This window comes from Silurus aristotelis (assembly GCF_946808225.1).
Source record: "Silurus aristotelis genome assembly, chromosome: 13".
Classification (NCBI taxonomy): Eukaryota; Metazoa; Chordata; class Actinopteri; order Siluriformes; family Siluridae; genus Silurus; species Silurus aristotelis.
Genome location: NC_139586.1, coordinates 981,066 through 1,003,149, shown reverse-complemented (window position 1 = coordinate 1,003,149; position 22,084 = coordinate 981,066). Strand labels below are relative to the sequence as shown.

The following is a 22,084-nucleotide window of genomic DNA, read 5'->3' as shown; positions in this document are numbered from 1 at the left end:
AATGGAACGTTTGGCCAGAAAGCTGGAAAGTTCTCACACACACACACACACACACACACTCAATGTGCACAAAGTCAGACTTTATGCAGAAAGAAAAGTGTTAGGTGTAAAACAGGAATACAGGTTTTTCCCCCTTCCCATGCTGAAAATGATAAAGAGGAGAGATTCTTCAGCCAGACGTACAAACCGATGTTTACTGTACACCAACCGTGAGGGTTTGAGTCGATAACCACAAATAATTTCTTGTGGAAATCAAAAACAAGCCTCACCCTCTGACCTTGCACTGACTTACAGAAGATGAATGAATCAGTGGTTTGGGAAACATTAATGATCCAGTTGCTTTTAAAAACAACAAAATAACAAAAAAAAAAAAGACCTTGTGATTCGGGGACATTTTTCAGTCTTTGATCCAAAACTTTCTAAAAAAAAAAGTATATAATTAAATACTCATTTCATCACACTCTCACACACACACACACACTCACACACACTCTCTCACACACACACACACACACACACACACACAAACTTTCCTTCACACTTTTTTTTCTTCATTTAATCTTTAAACACCAATTGTATCCTTAAACAAACAAACAAACAAAAAAGCACAACAAATGTTTAAGGAGTCAAGCCATTTCGATCTCCTGTAAAATTAAGAGCCGCATCAGATATATTTCGTAATCAATATACGCGCTCAACAAGCCTACGAGAGTCTGACATCTGCATGCCCGTTTATTTTAGTAAAATTACCACTCCCGTGTGGATACAATTATATATATATATATATATTTATGCGACTCATCGTCACTGATTTAAGGCCTCGGAGCAACAAGTCGATGATCATGACTGGACCATGATTTGAATTAGAGTTAAGATCTTTCCTAAAGCCCGAGTACGTTCAGTCTACCCTATGATGGGTGAAGTTTTATAAAATGTCTTTCCCAGATACAGGGAAAGTCTAAACCAAAAGTTTTATTTATTTATTTTTTTCTTCTTGTGTAATTTATGCGAGTGATCGTTTTATTGGAAGAGGGATTTCCTACTAACGAGACGGAGAAAGAAAGATCAGGTATGCCACAAATCAGATAAGTTGCAGGTCTGAGCTTGCATTATACGATATACATACAGTACCATGCTTATGCTGTTCGGTCTGTTTCGAACCTTTTGTGCACCGTGGATCAGTGCCTTCGCTGTCAAAAGTACTTGTTTTTTTTAAATAACAACAAGCACACGACCTTTAACCCCACCCCACCCCCGTTCTGCCAAGCCACGTCTCGAACATAAAACCATCGTAAGGGATGGCACAGCAGAGGAAGTCGAATACTGTCTGCACAGAAAACATACACGTCTTTTAAAAAAAAACGAAAACAAACCACTGAATAAATTGTTATCAATGCGCTGAGATCGAACGCTTGCAAAAGCATGCCTCTTTTTCTGAAGAAACAGAGAGGTGGAAGAGCGAAATCAATTGTCATTATTCTACTATGGAAATGCATGGAAAGGTCCGGAGTGAAATGTCTGGCAAAGTACGATGTGAGTGAGTAAGTGCTAACTGTGTTTATAAAAACAAAACTAAAACTAAATAATAAATCAAATGCATGCGTTACCATTTAAAAAAAAGAAAAGAAAGAAAACTCCAAATCACATGAGGAAATTTCATTGCATGGTTTCCAGCAGGCAGAACAGGGTACATCATATTTCATCATCATCATCATCATCCTGTCTTGATTTGAGTGCTCTTGGGAAAATTCTCAAGATGTAACTACAGCGCTTATAATCGTCATGTAATAGAGGAAAAAAAAAACCCAAAAAATAAACAAAGCTTGTTCATAATTTCTGGATTCTCTCTGGCACTCTGCTGAGCGGGCGAACGGTGGCAGCGATGATTTGCCGGGAAATCTGAAGTGAGTGAGTGAGTGAGTGAGCAGGTCGTGAGAGGCTGAGGGGCAGAGCTCGGGGAAGGGGCTGGGGTTGGGTGGGGGGTGTCACACCGGCGGCGCTTTGCGATGCAGCAGATACTGGTGGATGTCGTCTGCGTCCCGCTTGAGCCAGGCAGCGTTCAGGAGAATGTTCTCACAACACTGCTGCACGGTGCGCTCGGCCGCCAGGGCGTGGTGAGTCTCGAAGAAACTCTGAGAAAACCAAAACAAAAACGTACAAATACATTAAACGTTACACAACCCAGACATTATTATCACATAAACACAACTCCATCAACACCTCCATTCCTCCTCCGAGTGATCGGACTCACCTTTACTTCTGCAGCCATTTTGTCAATCGCAAACCCATCGACAGTGAGCTGGACATGAGAAGAAAAAAAAAGAAGAGCTTTTAAGACCATTAAAAACGAGAAGATGACAAATGTGAGTGATCGGTGTCTTAACCGAGCCCTAAATTAATTATTTTCAAACCAAGTATCGCTAAACTTGCACTTTCTCATAGCTGAAAAATAAAATCAGTTTACACCAATAACAGAAAGCTGATTGGCTGTTGCACGTTGGTCTTATCTGCAGTCATAATACAGCTAATTATATTTGAATTAGCGAAAAGGATGAACCACAACGGGAACAAAAACATTCTAAAGTGCTGCGAGAGCATTTCAATGAGTATTAGAGGAAGAGTTGAACATAACAGGCCTAAAATGTTTTAGACTTTTTAAGACATAGTGGAAACCTTGGAACACGTCCTGTGTTTAAAGGCTCACCTTGATGAGTCGAGAGATGAGGAATCCGCCCTGGTAACGGTTATGAAGCTCGTCCCAGTTGTCTCGGACAAATTTCCAAGCTGCTTTGCGGCCCTGCTTGCTGCTCCCGGCTACGCCGCCAATCACAGACACTGTGTCCTGAGGACGAACTTCATCCTACACACACACACACACACACACACACACACACACACGTCAGCACTTCAGTAGCACTTCCTCAGGAGCATACTGAACGAATAAATCGTGCAGCACTAGCTGGACCATGGTGCAGTTTGAGGTTTGATAAGTGCTGGTCTGGATTTCTGCTTTGTAGGCAAGCATTTGAAGCGAGCAGCTACAGCAAGCCGCACAAACGGGGTGGTGTGTGTGTGTGTTTGCTTAGACGTACCGAAAGGGAGAAAGTCAACACTCTCTGGATGAGATCTGGAGAGGAGATTGCTCCCAGAACTCTCTCTATGCGATTTTTTTCTTCCTGCATGTCAGCCTGTTTATGAAGCTGGACAGAGGGGAAAAAAGCTCATGATGATGATGATGATGATGATGGAGTGCACATACTATCTAATCGTTTTTAATCACTAAAAGGTTCAAATCAGCACCGACGGCAAAATCACACTCAGTACAAGCACATTACCTTTAGCATGGTGTCCAGCGTCGAACTATCGCCATGTTTTAAAACTGTTAGGTAAACCTAAAATAATACAAAAAGACGTCATCAGGAAAATCAGTGCATTATGTAGATACAGAAAGAACTTCCACTATTCGTATATATGAAGGAAAAACCACACGGAAGGATCCTTCGATGTGTGAAAGTGTCGTCTTACTGGACTCCTGAGGTCTGCAGAGAGGATCTGCTTGCCTTCCACGTGGTCTTTAAATCTTCTGCGTGCCTCCTCCAGTGTGGCCTTGTGTCCCGCCTTCCCCAGCTTTCCTAGCACAAGCCCTCGTAGCAGAGCATCCAAATGGCCTGGAACACACCATGATTTAAATATAAAAACACAGGAAGTAAATTTCTACTAAAGGAATGAAAAATATATATCAGGGTTTTCTTTTCTTTTCTTCCTCCTGATGCTCACCTTCACCAGGTTTGTTGTCCCAGCCCAGCTTTAAGCCGATGGGTGTAAATAGGTCTCTGATGAACTCCTGGATCTCCTCGTGGTGGTCGGTGTGGGAGAGCAGAGAGGAGAGAATGCCCAGGTTACAGCTCAGGTCACTCCACACCGTGTAATTCGGCTCGTTCACGAACGCCTCCATCACCTTTAACACCTCCACTGTGCTGATCATACCTGCACGAGACTAACAGCAAAAAAGATGTTCGGCTACAAATAGCTTTCGTAAAATAATTATTTTAAATTGTATTATATATTTAGATTATGACATGAATGTGTGTGTGTGTGTGCGCGCTTACCAGGGAGAAAAGGTCATTCTGCAGGCCCAGGCGATCTACCGGGAGCAGTGTAAGATCTCTGATTCCTGGCAGCAGGCTCTCCAGCATGGCTGAGCTGTACTGGACTCTGTAGAAGCCTACCGTGCCTGGATTAAGCTAGAACGAGATAAACGAACATGTTTCACACACACAGGCTAATCTCTGGCTGCCCCCCCCACAAAATAAAAAAAAAGTGAGATTTTTTTTTTTCATGAACTTGGTCACACCAGCACATCTCACATACAGGGAGAAAGAGATCTGACCTTGACCCACTTATCTGGTCCCAGGTTAGGGATGGTGATTGTGAGTTCAGGCTGGTCCAGCAGAACCTTGATCTTGGAGCAGCCGGGGTCCTCACTGGTGCAGATGCTAATTGGGACCATCCAGCTGGGGCAGTCCTCACCTAGTGCACATACACACACAATAAACACAACAATGAGAACGGAAAGCAAGCATCCATGCCTTGAGTATGGGAAATTATTTTCCTTCCTTTCTTTCAACACGGAACACAGATTTTACGATCCCGGTGAAAGTATGTAAACTGACGCTCGGAAAACAAAGATCCTGCATTTAATCGAGAAAAGAAATCCGATTTAAAATAACAGATCCTATGAACATTATAATGCTTTATTAGTGGGGGGAAAATAAATAAATAAAACTACCATTATGTGGTCCACTAGCGCAGAACTTCGTCTGAGATATCTTCAGTACCCGATCGTCTCCTTGCTAAAAACACAATCTGCATTATTATTTGAAATTATTTAGCACATATAGAATATGCACTCGTAGCGTGTTTTTTCCTCTTCCTCCGTTTGCGCAGAGACCGTACCTGCTCCTGGTCCACTACAATAATGGGGAATCCCATCTGTTTGGTCCAAGAGCTCATCACTGCGGCGATGGGCTTCCCGCTAGCCTGCTCCAGACAGTCCCAAAGGTCCTCTGAAAGAGGGACAGAATGAGGGAAAAAAAGTAGGTAGGTAGGTAGAAACTATTTAAAGGAATACTCCAGCGTTTTTTCCAAGGCTGGAAAAATTTTTATGCATACTTCTACACTTTAAATTCACAGTTTGAGCTCTTAGGTCTTATATTCAGGCTTACAAATAATTACAAATCACACACACACACACACACATCATTATACCTGTGGATGCATTTCTGTGTTGAAACTTTAAAAGATAAGTGTTCATTCCCTTTCTAAAATCCTAGAAGCAAAAAAAAAAAAGCAAATGTTAATTAGACACACAAAAGGCCACTGGTTGAATTCTTTCCTAATAGGTGGTTACGCAAAAATAGCTGTGAAATAGCGAATGTCTCAATTGCTCGGGTTCTTTCCTTACCTCGTCTCCTATGTAATTGTGCAGCATGCGGATAACAGAAGCACCTTTGCTGTAGGATATGGCATCAAAGATTTCATCCACTTCTGAGGGATGTCCTACATTAACCTGCCAATTAGGCCACACAAATAAAACAAAAACTCAAATTTCTACAGGCTAAATCCAGGCCTCAGTGTGGTATTGTGGAAAGCGATCAGACAGAAGTAGGCTACTCCATTGCAAAGCTACAAATAAAACAAAAGTTCAGTATTTAGCAAGACTTCCTGCGACGGGCGTCAGAAAGGAAGTTAAGAATTTGAACCCGGGTCAACCCTTATATTGTAATCAGAAGCTAATTACAGCCTAATCTTTATGTAATCAAGAGCAACCGTGTTACAAGTGAATGCATTAGAAATACATACGTCGTTATTAGTGGCCATTTGAGGTACTGCACTCTGCTCTCAAAGTCAAGCCCTAAAAACACTAATCCCCATGATTGGGTGAATTTAAAGCTGCTGTCTTTTACAATATCATTAAGACGGTTGCTCGTTAAAACCCTACACGGTTTAATTAAGACACTCACATGAATTATGAACGAGTATTGTAGATAGTGTTGATTTGTGGTGCGGTTTCTAAACAAAAAGCGCATGAGGTGCTAAAACATGTCCGATACAACCTCGATCGGGTGACTGTTATCAAGAGCGTCCAGATCCAGAGCCCTGGTGTAGTCAGCAGATACAAACTGCGTCCAGATGTCATACTCGGGGAAACAGTGATCCACACAGAGGTACTCGATCCATGACGCAAAGCCCTCATTAAGCCACAGATGCGTCCACCATTCCTGCAGAATAAGCCTCTATCAGTAAATGGAAACCAGGCCCTTTTACAAGTGAATGCATGTTGCTTCGACATGCTCTCAGAAGGTGATGCTCTCGGTCTGTGCAAAGCTACTGCACTAAACTCACAAAAACAAATCAGCAGATTATGTGTCCAGGCTTATATAATTTATTTACTTTTTATATGTAGTTCTCTGGACAAACCTTCCATTATTATTGTACTACATTTAAACAATATTTATATACTGTACATCATGTTGCCATTTACTTTAATAGCTCAGCTCTCTGCAAACAGCAACAAAAAGCTCTAATGAGGTCACCACGGTTACACACTCACCATAGTAACCAAATTCCCAAACCACTGGTGTGCCAGCTCATGCCCTACCACTAGGGCCACCCACTGGCGTGAGGACGCACATGAATTCTTCGGGTCGATCAGTAATGCAGTTTCCCTAAAACACAAAAATAATGACACCCTGCAGGTTTCTTTCCATCTGTTACAGAGAAAATCCACTCAAAATCCAGCTCAGGAGGTCAAGATTACTTCTGGTATGCTGTTAATTCGATCTCTAGGCTAATACGCTGTTACAGTACCTGTAAGTAACAAGGCCCCAGTTTTCCATGGCACCTGGGACAGAAAAATAAATAAACAATCAATAATTTAAAAAAAAACATGCATCGTATATATGTGGAAACGGTGTATAATAAACACGGGAAAGAACGAAAACGAAAGAAAAACAAAACAAAAATGAGAGAAACAAACAACTACGTACCAGCAGCAAAATCAGCAATTGCTATTAGATCGATTTTAGGCAAAGGATAAGGAACGTTAAAATAGTCTTTGTAGAAAGGTAAGGTCTTAGTAGCCACCTGGAAAGAGGGCAAAAGAGACAAGGTTTGACGCTAAAGGACATATTGATGATGCTTAGCAGGAAAATGGCGTTAGCTTGGGTAAAAAACAAAACAACATGCATACATAATGAATAACCTTTGAGGTAACACTAGACTGGCAGACAAGAAAGCAGAAAAAAACGTTTACCTCCAGAGCGAACTTGCCCTGCTCGGCTTTCCCCATCGGTGTGTACACACGGACCGTCACGCCATCGGACGACTGGCTTTCCACGAAATCGTACTCGCCGATGACGAACGCCACCAGGTAGGTGGACATGATGGGTGTAGTGGCAAACTTGACTTCGACGAGACTGTCATCTTCCGGGTACGGCTTCCGATCGATGACGTTCTACAGCACGAGATCACACGACTTGTAAAGGAGCAAGTTGTTTTTTTTTTTTATTTATTTTTTTTTTATTAATCATTATTTTAAAACAAAAACATTTTCCTCTATGCACGTGTTCTAAAAAAACTTAATAGGTTTGGAGGAAACGGAAGCTTTTAGCTCTGGGCTCAGCCTGCCTGCGTCTTTTCTCCATTAACTGCTGTAATTAGAATGCTTTCTGAAAATGAGGAGTGAAACCAGAGCCACACTGCCATTACGCTCCCATCCACGAACAGCGCTCAACTGAACTATTAAATAACGCATAACAGCACCAACAACACAATATCCCCGATATAAAACAGAAACGATGTTATATTTACGTATGTCCTATCGAGTCCCTCTGTGCATTTATCCAAAACGAATAAATATTAATATGCAATTTGGAACGTGTCTCGTCTCACCAAGGAGTAAGAACCGCTAGAGAACTGTATTTATACATGAAATATATGAATATATTAGTACAGTATATGAAAGCAAAACAGCACAGTGAGCAAAAGAATAAGCATGTCCTCATGTGACAATGATATAGTTTAATGAAGTGCTGTGGTGTAAACAAGTTTGTAACTTCAGGACAGTCGCACTGGATCTGTTCTGTTGTGACTCGTGAGTGTCAGGTTGCGCAATCGGTTCACTCACGACACAGCGATGGATTCAATTGAAACGTCGCGAACAAACACTAAATCTAAAATCGGCTGCAGTAAACGATTACATCTGTACTGTAATATATATATATATATATAAAAAATTCCTTTTTTTATAGCATTTATCTACAACAGTAACTTCTCTGTTTTCACCTTTCATACTCAAATGCTGTATTTATTTATTTTCACAGAAACAACCCATAGTTAAACTAAATACATGGCCTTTGCATTTTTTTATACATATAAAACCCTAATTCAGGGTATTTATACCTATAATAAGCAAAACATTTAATAAAAAATGGGTTTTTTTTTTTAACCTGATTTATCGTTTATAAAAATACTCATTCACAAGTATAACGTTTCCTATTAAATGAAGGTGGATCATAAATACGCAAGTCGTGACACGTATTATTGCGTTATTCCGTCACCAGAAGTAAATCCTCAGTGCTACAGAGAGACTTCTGACCTGCATGTGGAGAAAGAACTCCACTGAGCATCTGTTACAGCATACATGTACAAAAAGCTGGGGGGGGGGAGGGGCAGTGTGTTTCCAGAGGGGAGGGCAAATGTGTGTGTGCGTGTAAAACATGACACGTACCATATTGGACAAGGCTACTCGGTCCTTGGGGACAATAAGGGTGATGTCAAAGGTGGCTTTGATAGCTGGCTCGTCCCAGCAAGGGAAAGCTCGACGAGCATCCGTGGCCTGAGAGAGAGAGAGGAGAGAGCACAATGGTTCACACGTGTTCATGCTGGAACTTTGATGTGAACGGAAAGTGACAACTATAAACAAAAGCTGATACTACACACACACACACACACACACACACACACACACACACACACACACACACACTGTATTGAGTGTGAACAGGAACACTAATCTCTTCCTTCGACCTTCCTTTCCACATAGCCTTTAAACCTAAACCGCTCTCTTCCCTGTCTGTTCAACAGGCCTGTAGTTACTTATCGCCTAAAACAAAAGGGCCTATAATATTCAGATCACATGGACAGCAGAGAAACACGCCCAGGATACACCTGCTGGGGGGAAAAAAGCTCAAGGAATGAATGAAGGAAATGAGGAGTTACCTCAAACTGTGTGACGGCTGCATAGCGGATTTCTCCTGACAGAGTAGTGTATTTACTTCTGTAGAAACCTTTCATCTTATCATTCAGCTCGCCAACAAAGTCGATCTTCAACATCCCGGACCCTAGAAACATGCAGGAGATGGTCATGTGACCCTTTACCGCACAAACCTTGTAAAGGGTAAGATATGAGCACAACACCACTGTGACGGTTCAGACTGGAAGTTATAACAGAGCTCATAGGGGTTTGCTGAGGTGTTTACCTTTCAGTAGAGCACTGGGGAACGACAGAGTGACTTTCTCATCCTCGTTCTGGTAGTTAAATCCTGTAGCATTAATTTCTAAACGTGCGAAAGGGGAAAAAACTGTTATAAACAATTACAGGATTACAATAAGAGAAAATGGCATGTAAATTAATTTCTAATATACAAAAATGTGAAGCCTGTGTCTGTGGATGTGCACAAAGCAACGTTCTTGGCTCCGAAAACTTCCCCAAAAAGAAATCTGATTATACCGATAGTTAGGTTGCAGCATACTCGCGTATTAACGATAAAAAGAACAAACGAATATAAAACTCCATGCAAGCATTTTTTTCAAAAATAAAACAATAGTAATCATGAAAATGTGCTAAATGTAAATATATTCATTAATAAATATAACCATATAATTATTATAACTAATAAATATAAAGACAAGTTTCTTTTCTCCACATTCTTACACATCAGAGTCTATTGAATCACTCTCTCCATCTCTCTCTTCACTTTACCTTTATCAAACCTCTCTCTTTCAGTTTTCTTTCTAAGACTGCTCCCTCACTCTCTTTATCGGATCATAATCTGATTGCTCAATCGCTTTATTGGAATGCTCTCACTCGCGCTGTTTTGTATCCAACAAAAAAAACATGCATGTTGCCATTTTACCAGTAAACTGAAAAAAGTAAATGCCTCCTGAACATTGTCCTGTGCTTGAGAACTTTGCCAAGCACTTTAGAGTTTAGCGGAGTTGGAGCGTCAGTAAAAATGGTCCGTGGGGAAACACAAATGCTCCGTTTGTAGTTAAATAAACTAAACGAAGCAAATTATTTGCCTCGATGCATTAAGGAATCATTTCAGCCCTACTAAGCACCATGACCATAACAAACTGCTTAAAACAATGAAGAAGAAAATAACACTCGTGCATCAGTCGTTACTATAGCAACAATGGCATTCGAACAAGCGCATTAAAACCAGCCTGTTGTTTATGTTACCGTCCAACCAATCAGATTCGAGCGCTGAACTGTGACAATAGAAAAAGTGGTAGCAATGAGGATGAGAAACGCCCTTTGCTATTATATTTATAATTATACTTCATTATAATACCAATTTAATAAATACATATTGTACTTAATACCAACACCAGTGCACTTGATTTAACAACCTTTAGAGAGAGAGAGAGAGAGAGAGAGAGAGAGAGAGAGAGAGAGAGAGAGAGAGAGAGAGAGCAAGCTGTAAAAAAAAAAAGAAAATAAATAATCCACACTTTACCTTCCCCTCCTTCTGGTGCAAAAGAAGCAGTGATTATGTCGATATCAGCACAGTTCATCACAATCTGATTTGTCGCTTGAATAACCTGCGAATGAAACACAACCCAGTTTAATGTGGTATTAATACATATAACTGATATACAACACACACACACACACACACACACACACACACACACACACACAGTTTAACACATGTCTGCAAAAACTCTTTCCCCACAGGCCAGGGTTGCTCCGTTGAGTTCGCACTGTGTTTGGGCAGAATGAAGGAAATGCACTCGTTCTGCCAAAATCATGTGGCATATTGCGGACATCTGTTCTATCTATACACACACCTGAAGGCTAATCATGGGGGAAAAAACAATTGGTCCCGGCTCCTTTTTAAAAAGAACATAAAAAACGATCCGCTCAGCTTTAAAAGCACCTAGAAATGCTTTCCACCCTCTTACGCATACAGAAGCTCACCGACACCTGTGACTGAGCACATAATAATACGTTCAAACGCTTCTGCATTCTCCGTATTGTGGCGATTTTGTCGTATATTTCACCCCCTCTCCCCCACAGTACATTTAAATTTTCTCTTCTATTTACGTCTACTGCAAATCAATCATCGTTCTACTGCAATAACAATTTACACTCGGCCTCATTTAAGATGCATGATTAATGGAAACATGGCTACGGCTTTCAACAAACTGCAAACTATACAGCCATTCATCCGAACTGGCATTTTTAGCTCAGGGTCTCAGATCGGCTGCCATGTGTCAGCTTCTCACCACCATTACAGTCTCCAAGCATTCAGAGCAGGACATGTTCACTTCATCTACAGAGACTAAGATCGATCATTCGGGTAGAAGCGGGAATTCTTTATTTCTGCACAATTGTATTGTTTCTTGTTTAGCTCCGTATATATTTATGTATGCACGGGATTCTGGAAAACGCTTTCGTTCATTAATGTATTTCTTGAATAATTTAAGACTTGTATTCTGGTACAGATGGCCATTACAACAATATTCAAACTGATCCAATGCAACCTGCAAAGCATTACGGCTTAAAAGGAATGCAGTCTATTACAGAAATAAAACAATCTATATTTATTTGATAGGTGATTGTGTACATCATCACCCACTGGGCAGAACCGGGCTGCACCGAGCTGGAGCGGGTTAGAAAACTGTAATATTTAAAGTCAGTTAATTTGCAAGGTCATAATCCCCTTTTTCCAGCTCGTTCACAGGCCTCGTTAATGCAAAAAACACCGGCATGAAATTTGAGATATTCATCACTCAGGCATGAAAGACTTTTGCACTTAGGGAGAGAAACAATCAATATAAATACATCCAAGTCGACAGAACCTGATTCTATTTTTTTGCCTCCTAATTTTTGAGTTTTTTTGGCCTCAAACACCATGGGATGAGGCAGGACAAGTCAAGTAAGCTTTTCGTTCCTAGACGAGAAATGTGACACTGAGAAAGAGAAGAAGGAGAAAAAGAAGAAGGAGGAGAACGTCTGAACGGTCACAGTTTGCGGTATAATGGAAATGGAGTTAATCACACAGCACAGAGGCCACACGAAGGGGAACATTTTCACAATGGGGTCGAAACACAAATCAGTTCGACACGGGCTATTGTGATGGCCTGGGGGGGATTTGGGGGGGCTGAAATGCGACAAACCATTTCTGGCGAAATAATAAAAAGCTTGAAACCCATAACTTCACAGATTAATGCAACACTTGTCGACTAAACATCAGGCACATCGCACAAGCTGTCAGTACAGAGTCAAAATAGAAAAGCGCAAAGAAAACGACAGGAGTGTGAGACGGACGGAACCAGGGTTTGTTATATGAGCCACGTGTGATCACGTCACTCACTCACTTCTGTTTTACATATCGCTGCTTTCTAATTCTTCCGGGTTTAAGAATCTGATCCTGACAATATAGAGAAGCGGTGTGAAAGAAAATCCACCGTAATGCATTCATGCGTGGATTTTTGTATCTTTTAATACGCTGTCTTGACAAAACCATTTACGTCTGATGAAGTTCACAGCTTTGGTTTCTTCAAAATTCCCATGTGACAGCGTGTCCACAGATCTTCATTTCCAAATAGTCTTTTTTTCAAGATATGTGATCATCAATGACTTTAACTCTAAAAAAAAAAAATAATAAATAAAAAGGTGAAAACCTTTTTTTTTTTACATTTCTGGACCATTTGTAAAGTTCATACAGCTTGTGAAAGAAAACAAGTCATTTGAGAAGAAAGCTGGAGATTAGGAACATCTCCAGATTCTTTGATTGTAGAGTGTATTTATAAAGTGTGTTGACACTAAACACTCAGAACAACCTGATGGTTCTTTAGAAGAAACTTCAGACCATGTAAAAAGGTCTAAATCCAAGCACATAATCCATAATAAAGAAGGGGAAGGAGGGAATCTCAGGTGTGTGTAAACATGGGACCTGTTTCAGTATCTCCTGGACTTGTGTGAACCTTCCACTGAGAAGCCCTGATGTTATTGAAGCTAATGGGCTAACACAGATCCAGAGACACGCTTCAGGTGCTCGATGGCTCAACGAGATACACTGCAGAAGGTCGGGAGATAGCTAGAGTTAACCTTCATGCACTCGTGTATCCGCACTGATTAGCAGTAAGTGAAGCTGCTGAATGACTGGCTCTTTTTTTACAGCACTCAGGCTAGCTTGTGTTAGCAGGGGGGTGGGGGGTGAGGGGTGAGTGAATGTGTGTGTGTGTGTGTGTGTGTGTGGACCTTCACCAGCCGTCAACGCTGCTGGACTTAAGGTTCCTCTGTGCGTTAAAAAGCAAGTCCTACCTCCACCACTGCCTCGAGCTTGCCTTCGAAGGTGAAGTCAATCAGGTCGGGCCTCAGACACAGCGCGTAGTTGACGGGGTAAACGTCTGTAGGCAGCCGCACGAAGGGCCTCCTCTCAGGCATGCTGACTCGAGTTAGGCTGGAAAGCGCACAACACCGAACAAGGACTCTACTCTCTCCCGGAGATAACAGAGGCAAGCTTTTAGAGCAGAACCGAATTCCCTGGCGAACGACTGAGAGCGAGAGAGACAGCTGACGGCTCACGACCAGCACCATAAAACCCGCTTAGCGCCTCCCGTCGTCTTTCCCCTCTCTCACTCGTCACACCGACCGAAATAGCAGCCCGAGTGTACGTGCGCGCTCTCGGCGTGCGCGGTGACGTCATCCCGCAGACGAACGCGTTCCCTCCTCTCGCTTTCCCGGTTCACCAAACGAACCCGTGCGCATGCGCGTGCTGTTTCGCGCAATAATAATAATAATAATAATAATAATAATAATAATAATAATAATAATAATAATTAATAATAATAATAAACATAAAAATAATAATACATTTGATTTAAAGCGATCTCGAAACACTCAAGGACAACGTATTATCGAGTAATCATAAAAATCAAGACAACAAGACAACTGTTTAATTTTTTTTTAATTAATCAGAAAAAGCCAATCTAAACAAATACGTCTTGATATAAATCACTTTCTTCTATAGATTGTGGAAGAGAATTCCAAAGATAAGGAGCAGCCAAGTTAAATGTTTTAGTTTAGTTTTGCTAGATCTTAGTGCTGCATTCGACAGTATAAATAATGATCTTCTCCTAGATCGCTTACAAAATTACATCAGCATTCAGAAACAGGCATTCAGCTGGTTTAAATCTTACCTGTCTGATTGTTACCATTTTGTAGACTTAAATAGAGAGCTATCCAGGTTAATGCAAGTAAATTATGGTGTGTCACAAGGTTCAGTTCTAAAACCCCTCATGCTTTCCTTGTGAAATATTATTAAAAGGCATGTGATCAGCTTCCACTGTTGTGCTGATGATACCCAATTATATATCTCATCAAAACCAGACGATACACTCAATTGGCTCAGATAACTTAGTGTGTTAAAAAAATTGTATGACTCATAACTTTCTATTATAAAATTCTGATAAGATGGAGATTTTGCTAATCGGCCCAAAAACCAGTACACAGAAGCTCCAGCATTTCAACCTGCATTTAGACGGATGTTCTATAACTACCAGTTCAACAGTAAAAGATCTGGGAGTTATTTTGGAGCAACTTGTCATTTTGAACATCATATCAACCATATTATAAAAACAGGCTTCTTCCACCTTAGAAATATTGCTAAGCTAAGAAACCTGTTGTCTATATCTGATGCAGAGAAGCTCGTCCATGCGTTCATGACCTCCAGAATAGACTATTGTAATGCATTATTAGGTGGATGTCCTGCATCATTAATAAACAAGATACAGTTTGTCCAGAATGCAGCAGCCAGAGTTCTTACAAGGTCGAGAAAATATCACCATATAACCCCAATCTTCTTATCACTACACTGGCTTCCTGTTAAGTTTCTAATCGACTACAAACTACTGCTTCTTACCTACAAAACACTAAATGGTGAATCTCCATGTATCTCTCCAGTCTTCTAACACGCTACAATCCATTGTGCTCCTTTAGATTTCAAAACTCCAGACTTCCAGTAGTTCCTAGAATAGCAAAGTCCACTAAAGGTGGTAGAACATTCTCACATTTAGCTCCTAAACTCTGGGATCGTTTTCCTGACAGTGTTCGGGGCTCAGACACACTCTCCCAGTTTAAGTGCAGATTAAAGACGTATCTTTTTAGCGAGTTCTACACATAATACACATCACATCATAACCTTGTGCTCCAGAACATCTGATCACATCACATTATCAACTTGTGCTGTTAATATCATGAACAGCAGCTACGCTAATTTCTCTCCACTACTTCTCTTTCTCTCGCCATCCCGAGGCATCCAGTCACATCCCACCTCATGAAGATTATTGACCTTTAAAGAAGTAAATGCCTGCAAACATCCCGAACCATCTAGAGAGGTACCGGTGCCAATTGGATCCCACTACATGTGTGGAGTTTGGACACTGGACCTCCTGGAGTGTTTAAAGGCTCTGGCATGGAGAAGCTGGTGTTGGATCTGTGATGATCTCAGATGTTGAGCTATTTTATGAGTTGCTTAGTAGCTCCTGGTTCCACAACATCAAATGACTGTAAAAGACTGTAAAAAGAACATCAGTCATAATCACACACTCCAGTGTTCTGTAGTGTTTAAAGACTATAATCACACTCTTGATGTCACCCAAATGAGGATGAGGTTCTGCTTTTGAGTCTGGTTCCTCTCAAGATTTCTTCCACATAACATCTAAGGGAGTTTTTCCTTCACCACCATCACTATGGCTGCTCATCAGGGATAAACACACATTGTTCATCTTAACTGTTAAATTCTGTAAAGCTTCTTTTAGACAATGTCTGTTTTTTTTTGCACGTTCTTGTACATTTGCACAACATCCTCTCCACACCTATAATTATAAAATTCAGAAAGCAATAAAATAGGCTGAGCTCAATTGACACAGCGACTGGAAAAATGCAGTGTGAAGGAAGAGCATGGGATTTTATACCTTAAAGGGTAGTTTGGTTGGGTTTCAAAGTTTTCCTGTCCTGGTTCCAGCAGTTAATTTAGTTGCTCTTGGCTTTCAAAAACTATTATACACAAGATAGTTCTGGTCCAGAAATCCGACTGGGCCTCTCTGTGTGGATTTGCGCTGAAAATCTCAACTTTTTATTTCACAACAGACAGACGTGTTACTGACGTCACAGGCTCCAGTGCAAAAGATCAGTTTCATTAATGCCGCTTTAGACATAAAATATAGACGATTTTCAAACAAAGATAAAAATAAATAAATAAGTGGTTTAACACCGGTTTAACCCAAAAAACAACTTCCTTTAACAGGAATGTACACATCTGCACAACATCTCAGCAGTTTCTTAAAGACCAATCAGATTATAGTCCTTGTCCAGTTGGTATATTGTTTGGCCTACAGTTATTCCAGTGTGTTTACTTATGATCATAAGCAACACTAAATAAATACGTTTTAAGAATAGATTTAAAATCAGCGTATGTTGGTGCAGTTGTTATACAGGGTGGCAACTTGTTCCATAACTGTGGAGCAGCCACTGAAAAGGCACTGATCTCCTTTCGATTTCAAGCGTGTCCTTGGAACAGTCAACTGAAGACTACTAGTTGAACGAAGTTCCCTAGAGGCATTACACTGGAACAGGAGGAGATTTGAGATATAGGATGGAGACGGTCCGTGGAGACCCTTAAACACACACAACAGTGTTTTAAAATGAATACGGAATTTAACTGGAAGCCAGTGAAGAGAGATCAACACTGGTGAAATATGTTCCCTCTTCATTGTTCCTGTTAACTATCGAGCAGCAGCATTTTGGACAAGTTGAAGACGAGACATTAGAGACTCTGAAACACCCAAGTACATTACAATAATCTAATCTGGATAAAATAAAAGCGTGTATTACAGTCGCAATGTCTCTTGATGTTAAGAGTGACTTCATCTTTGCAATACTCTTTAGCTGATAAAAACAACTTCTAACCACAACATTGATCTGTTTATCCAAAGTCAAAACAGAGTCAAAAGTAATGCCTAAGTTTCTGGCATGTGAATGAAGATTATCAGATAGAGGTCCCAATTTACTGACCACAACCTCTGTAGAAGCAGTGGAGCCAAAGATTAAGACCTCATTCTTAAACTCATTTAACTGAAGGAAGTTGGCAGACATCCACTCTTCAACATCTCACAGACAATCATAATAAATCATAATAATAATTAAATATTCTATATAAATATATATCCTGAGAGCATGGATTGTGTTTGTGTGTTTTTGCTTCATGCATGTTATTTTGTAATTTCTTTTTTTTTTTTTTTTTGCAATAAAAATAGTAAGATAGAAAAATAAAATATTATTTATTTTCGGCTTTAAACAATAACTTGCCTAAAGCTCTAATAAACTTCACACAAACGCATACAAACAGTAAAAATTCTGAAAGTATGTTCTTTTTTTATTTTCCAACTCAAACAGGTGAGTCAATACTGCCCTCTAGTGGCCAGGACTTTATATCGCCGTATACAAATGACGCAAATTCAATCTTTTCCGGCAGAAGGCAGTGTACAGCTAAAGGTCAAACAGCAAAGTAGTGAATCTAAACACAATTCAAATTAACAGTCAAATACTTGTAAATAACAAGCTCAGTAATGCGTAAAATAATTTGTGGTATAAAGTGAGAGTAAAAGACTGAGTCCCGCTGTATCGCCCAGGCTACACTGCAGTGTCTATTCACAGGCGCGATCCCACTACTGATCGGCACGGGGGCTTTGACCTGCTCCGTTCCCGACCTGGGCCGGTTCACCCCTCCTTAGGCGACCTGGTGATCCCGAGCTCCCTCAGGAGCACCATATCGATACCGAGCTTAGTGCGGACACCCGATCGACATAGTCCACTGCAGTCCAGAACCCCTGAACTCAAGCGATCCACCAGCCTCAGCCTCCCAGTAGCTTGGATTACAGGCACGCGCCACCGCGCCCGGCGAGAGAAGTGCACACATCCGCCGCTTTTCAATACTGTTCTAAGATCCTGCCCTCTAGCGGACACTACAGACACTACACCGGTATTCATTTCCCTCTCTCTGCTCTGGAGTTTATCACATTCAAAAGATTTAAAATCTAATATGTTTCCTTTATAAATGAATATATTTTGCATATAACGTCTACAGGGGTCCTGTTTTTTTATTTTTTTCTACACATTTTACTAACAATCACATTGGTTATCCAGGGTCTTTAATTTCAGAAGTTAAAAGATTTCACCTGGACTACTGAAAACCAGCTCGTAATTAGTGAACTGATAACATGCTAACTTAAGTAGTAAACTCTGATAGCCGAACAGTGCCCTATGAAATTACAAACATTTTTTAGAAGTAGCTGTTCAAAAAATTAGATTTTGGAATCTTCAACACCATCCAGATCACTGCTGTGCAGCCTGAACAATACAGCAGGACTCAGACTTTTATTAGTAAAAAGTCCGGTGTAATATTGTAATGTGTAATAATATAATGGTTATAGCATTTAATTTTTACATTTTAACCTTAAGAACTTGTTTGCTTGTGGCATTTTCAGGGCAAATAATCCAGACCCGGAGAGCCGCACGCTCCCAGACCGGCTAAAGTGTGCAGTTCTCTCGCCGGGCGCGGTGGCGCGTGCCTGTAATCCAAGCTACTGGGAGGCTGAGGCTGGCGGATCGCTTGAGTTCAGGGGTTCTGGACTGCAGTGGACTATGTCGATCGGGTGTCCGCACTAAGCTCGGTATCGATATGGTGCTCCTGAGGGAGCTCGGGACCACCAGGTCGCCTAAGGAGGGGTGAACCGGCCCAGGTCGGGAACGGAGCAGGTCAAAGCCCCCGTGCCGATCAGTAGTGGGATCGCGCCTGTGAATAGACACTGCAGTGTAGCCTGGGCGATACAGCGGGACTCAGTCTTTTACTCTCACTTTATACTACACAACATCATCCAGCTCTTCTTTTATTCTTTCATTCTCTCATTCTCTCATCTTCTCATCCTTAATACACTCATCTTACACTCTACATCAACACCTCAACACAGAAAAAAAATTACAAAAATGCAGGGAAAACCCAGTCATTTTATGAGGTTAATGTCGATGATTCTGCTAGAAATTATGTATGATGTAATTCATAAATATTTAGATTCCTTTAGTAAAATATCAAATATTTCTATATAATCTATAAATGGATGTTTCAGTATAATAGCAGTGTGCAAAACACTGCTTATTATTTATTAAAAATAAATAAATAAATAAATAAATAAATAAATAAATAAATAAATAAATAAATAAATAAATAAATAAATGTGTATCATTTGCGCCTCCTACTGGCCATGACTTTTTGTTTTGGACTATAATGTTGTATTTTGGCTGTTGTTGCTGTAGGAGGCGGTGTACTGCTGCTGGACAGCTCGTGTTATAAAATCCATGAAATGGGTAAAAGTTAAAGAAAAAGGTGTGAGTTTGGTGTGTAAATGGTTGCTGATGGTTTGTGGTGTTTTGTAGGTGATGTTTGTGCTGAGTGTGTAAGTGTACAATGTTTAAAGCGTGTTGATGTAGGGTGTTAGATGAGTGTATTAAGGATGAGAGAATGAAAGAATAAAAGGAGAGCTGGATGATGTTGTGTAGTATAAAGTGAGAGTAAAAGACTGAGTCCCGCTGTATCGCCCAGGCTACACTGCAGTGTCTATTCACAGGCGCGATCCCACTACTGATCGGCACGGGGGCTTTGACCTGCTCCGTTCCCGACCTGGGCCGGTTCACCCCTCCTTAGGCGACCTGGTGGTCCCGAGCTCCCTCAGGAGCACCATATCGATACCGAGCTTAGTGCGGACACCCGATCGACATAGTCCACTGCAGTCCAGAACCCCTGAACTCAAGCGATCCGCCAGCCTCAGCCTCCCAGTAGCTTGGATTACAGGCACGCGCCACCGCGCCCGGCGAGAGAAGTGCACACATCCGCCGCTTTTCAATACTGCTCTGAGATACTGCCCTCTAGCGGACACTACAGACACTACACCGGTATTCATTTCCCTCTCTCTGCTCTGGGGTTTATCACATTCAAAAGATCTCAAATCTAATATGTTTCCTTTATAAATAAATATATTTTGCATATAACGTCCACAGGGGTCCTGTTTTTTATTTTTGTCTGCACATTTTACTAACAATCACATTGGTTCATCCTGATCACTGCTGTGCAGCCTGAACAATACAGCAGGACTCAGACTTCTATCAGTAAAAGTAAACATTATATAACAAGCCACAAATGGCTGCTGTAATAAAATATTGTTTGCTAGGCAAAAAAAAAATGAAATGGTTTTAGCATTTCATTTTTTAATTCAGAACCTGTGAACTTTAGTAATATAAAAGCTACGTGCCACTTTTTTGAGGCCAAGAATCCAGACCCGGTTAGTCGCACACTGAAGACAAATATCAATATATATTTATTTATAAAGGAAAAATGTTCGATTTTAGATCTTTTGAATGTGATAAACTCCAGAGCAGAGAGAGCGAAATGAATACCGGTGTAGTGTCTGTAGTGTCCGCTAGAGGGCAGGATCTTAGAACAGTATTGAAAAGCGGCTAATGTGTGCACGTCTCTTGCCGGGCGCGGTGGCGCGTGCCTGTAATCCAAGCTACTGGGAGGCTGAGGTTGGCGGATCGCTTGAGTTCAGGGGTTCTGGACTGCAGTGGACTATGTCGATCGGGTGTCCGCACTAAGCTCGGTATCGATATGGTGCTCCTGAGGGAGCTCGGGACCACCAGGTCGCCTAAGGAGGGGTGAACCGGCCCAGGTCGGGAACGGAGCAGGTCAAAGCCCCCGTGCCGATCAGTAGTGGGATCGCGCCTGTGAATAGACACTGCAGTGTAGCCTGGGCGATACAGCGGGACTCAGTCTTTTACTCTCACTTTATACTACACAACATCATCCAGCTCTCCTTTTATTCTCTCATTCTCTCATCTTCTCATCCTCAATACACTCATTTTACACTCTACATCAACACGCTTTAAACACCGTACACTTACACACTCACCACAAACATCACCTACAAAACACCACAAACCATCAGCAACTATTTACACACCAAACTCACACCTTTTTCTTTAACTTTTACCCATTTCATGGATTTTATAACACGAGCTGTCCAGCAGCAGAACACCGCCTCCTAGAGGAGCAACAGCCAAATTAAAAAAGTGCAGGGAAAACCCAGGGTCATTTTATGAAGTTAATGTCGTTCTGCTAGAAATGATGTATGATGTAATTTATAAATATTTAAATGCCTTTGGTAAAAGATTATTATTTCTATATCATCTATAAATGCATGTTTCACTATAATAGCAGTGTGTAAAACGCTTATTGATGCTTATTATTTATTTAATAAATAAATAAAAAATCAAATGTGTATCCAATTGCGCCTCCTACTGGCCATGACTTTTTGTTTTGGACTATATTGTTGTATTTTGGCTGTTGTTGCTGTAGGAGGCGGTGTTCTGCTGCTGGACAGCTCGTGTTATAAAATCCATGAAATGGGTAAAAGTTAAAGAAAAAGGTGTGAGTTTGGTGTGTAAATGGTTGCTGATGGTTTGTGGTGTTTTGTAGGTGATGTTTGTGCTGAGTGTGTAAGTGTACAATGTTTAAAGCGTGTTGATGTAGGGTGTTAGATGAGTGTATTAAGGATGAGAGAATGAAAGAATAAAAGGAGAGCTGGATGATGTTGTGTAGTATAAAGTGAGAGTAAAAGACTGAGTCCCGCTGTATCGCCCAGGCTACACTGCAGTGTCTATTCACAGGCGCGATCC

The 22,084-nt window shown here is 41.0% G+C and overlaps 1 protein-coding gene across 1 annotated transcript; it reads right to left on the bottom strand.

The window, feature by feature from the left end:
* Positions 1 to 1,618: 1,618 nt before the first annotated feature.
* On the bottom strand, positions 1,619 to 14,009 carry npepps (aminopeptidase puromycin sensitive). Its single transcript, XM_083558047.1, has 23 exons — positions 13,619 to 14,009; positions 10,803 to 10,887; positions 9,543 to 9,620; positions 9,283 to 9,404; positions 8,792 to 8,899; positions 7,316 to 7,516; positions 7,050 to 7,146; positions 6,871 to 6,904; positions 6,614 to 6,728; positions 6,117 to 6,281; positions 5,465 to 5,569; positions 5,269 to 5,329; positions 4,957 to 5,066; positions 4,790 to 4,853; positions 4,391 to 4,530; positions 4,110 to 4,244; positions 3,778 to 3,997; positions 3,526 to 3,668; positions 3,336 to 3,392; positions 3,093 to 3,200; positions 2,705 to 2,860; positions 2,252 to 2,299; positions 1,619 to 2,132 (listed from the first exon to the last, which is right to left on the bottom strand). Exons 1-23 carry the CDS (start codon positions 13,892 to 13,894, stop codon positions 1,986 to 1,988), a joined length of 2,775 nt encoding a protein of 924 aa, XP_083414173.1. The 5' UTR covers positions 13,895 to 14,009; the 3' UTR covers positions 1,619 to 1,985.
* Positions 14,010 to 22,084: the final 8,075 nt, after the last annotated feature.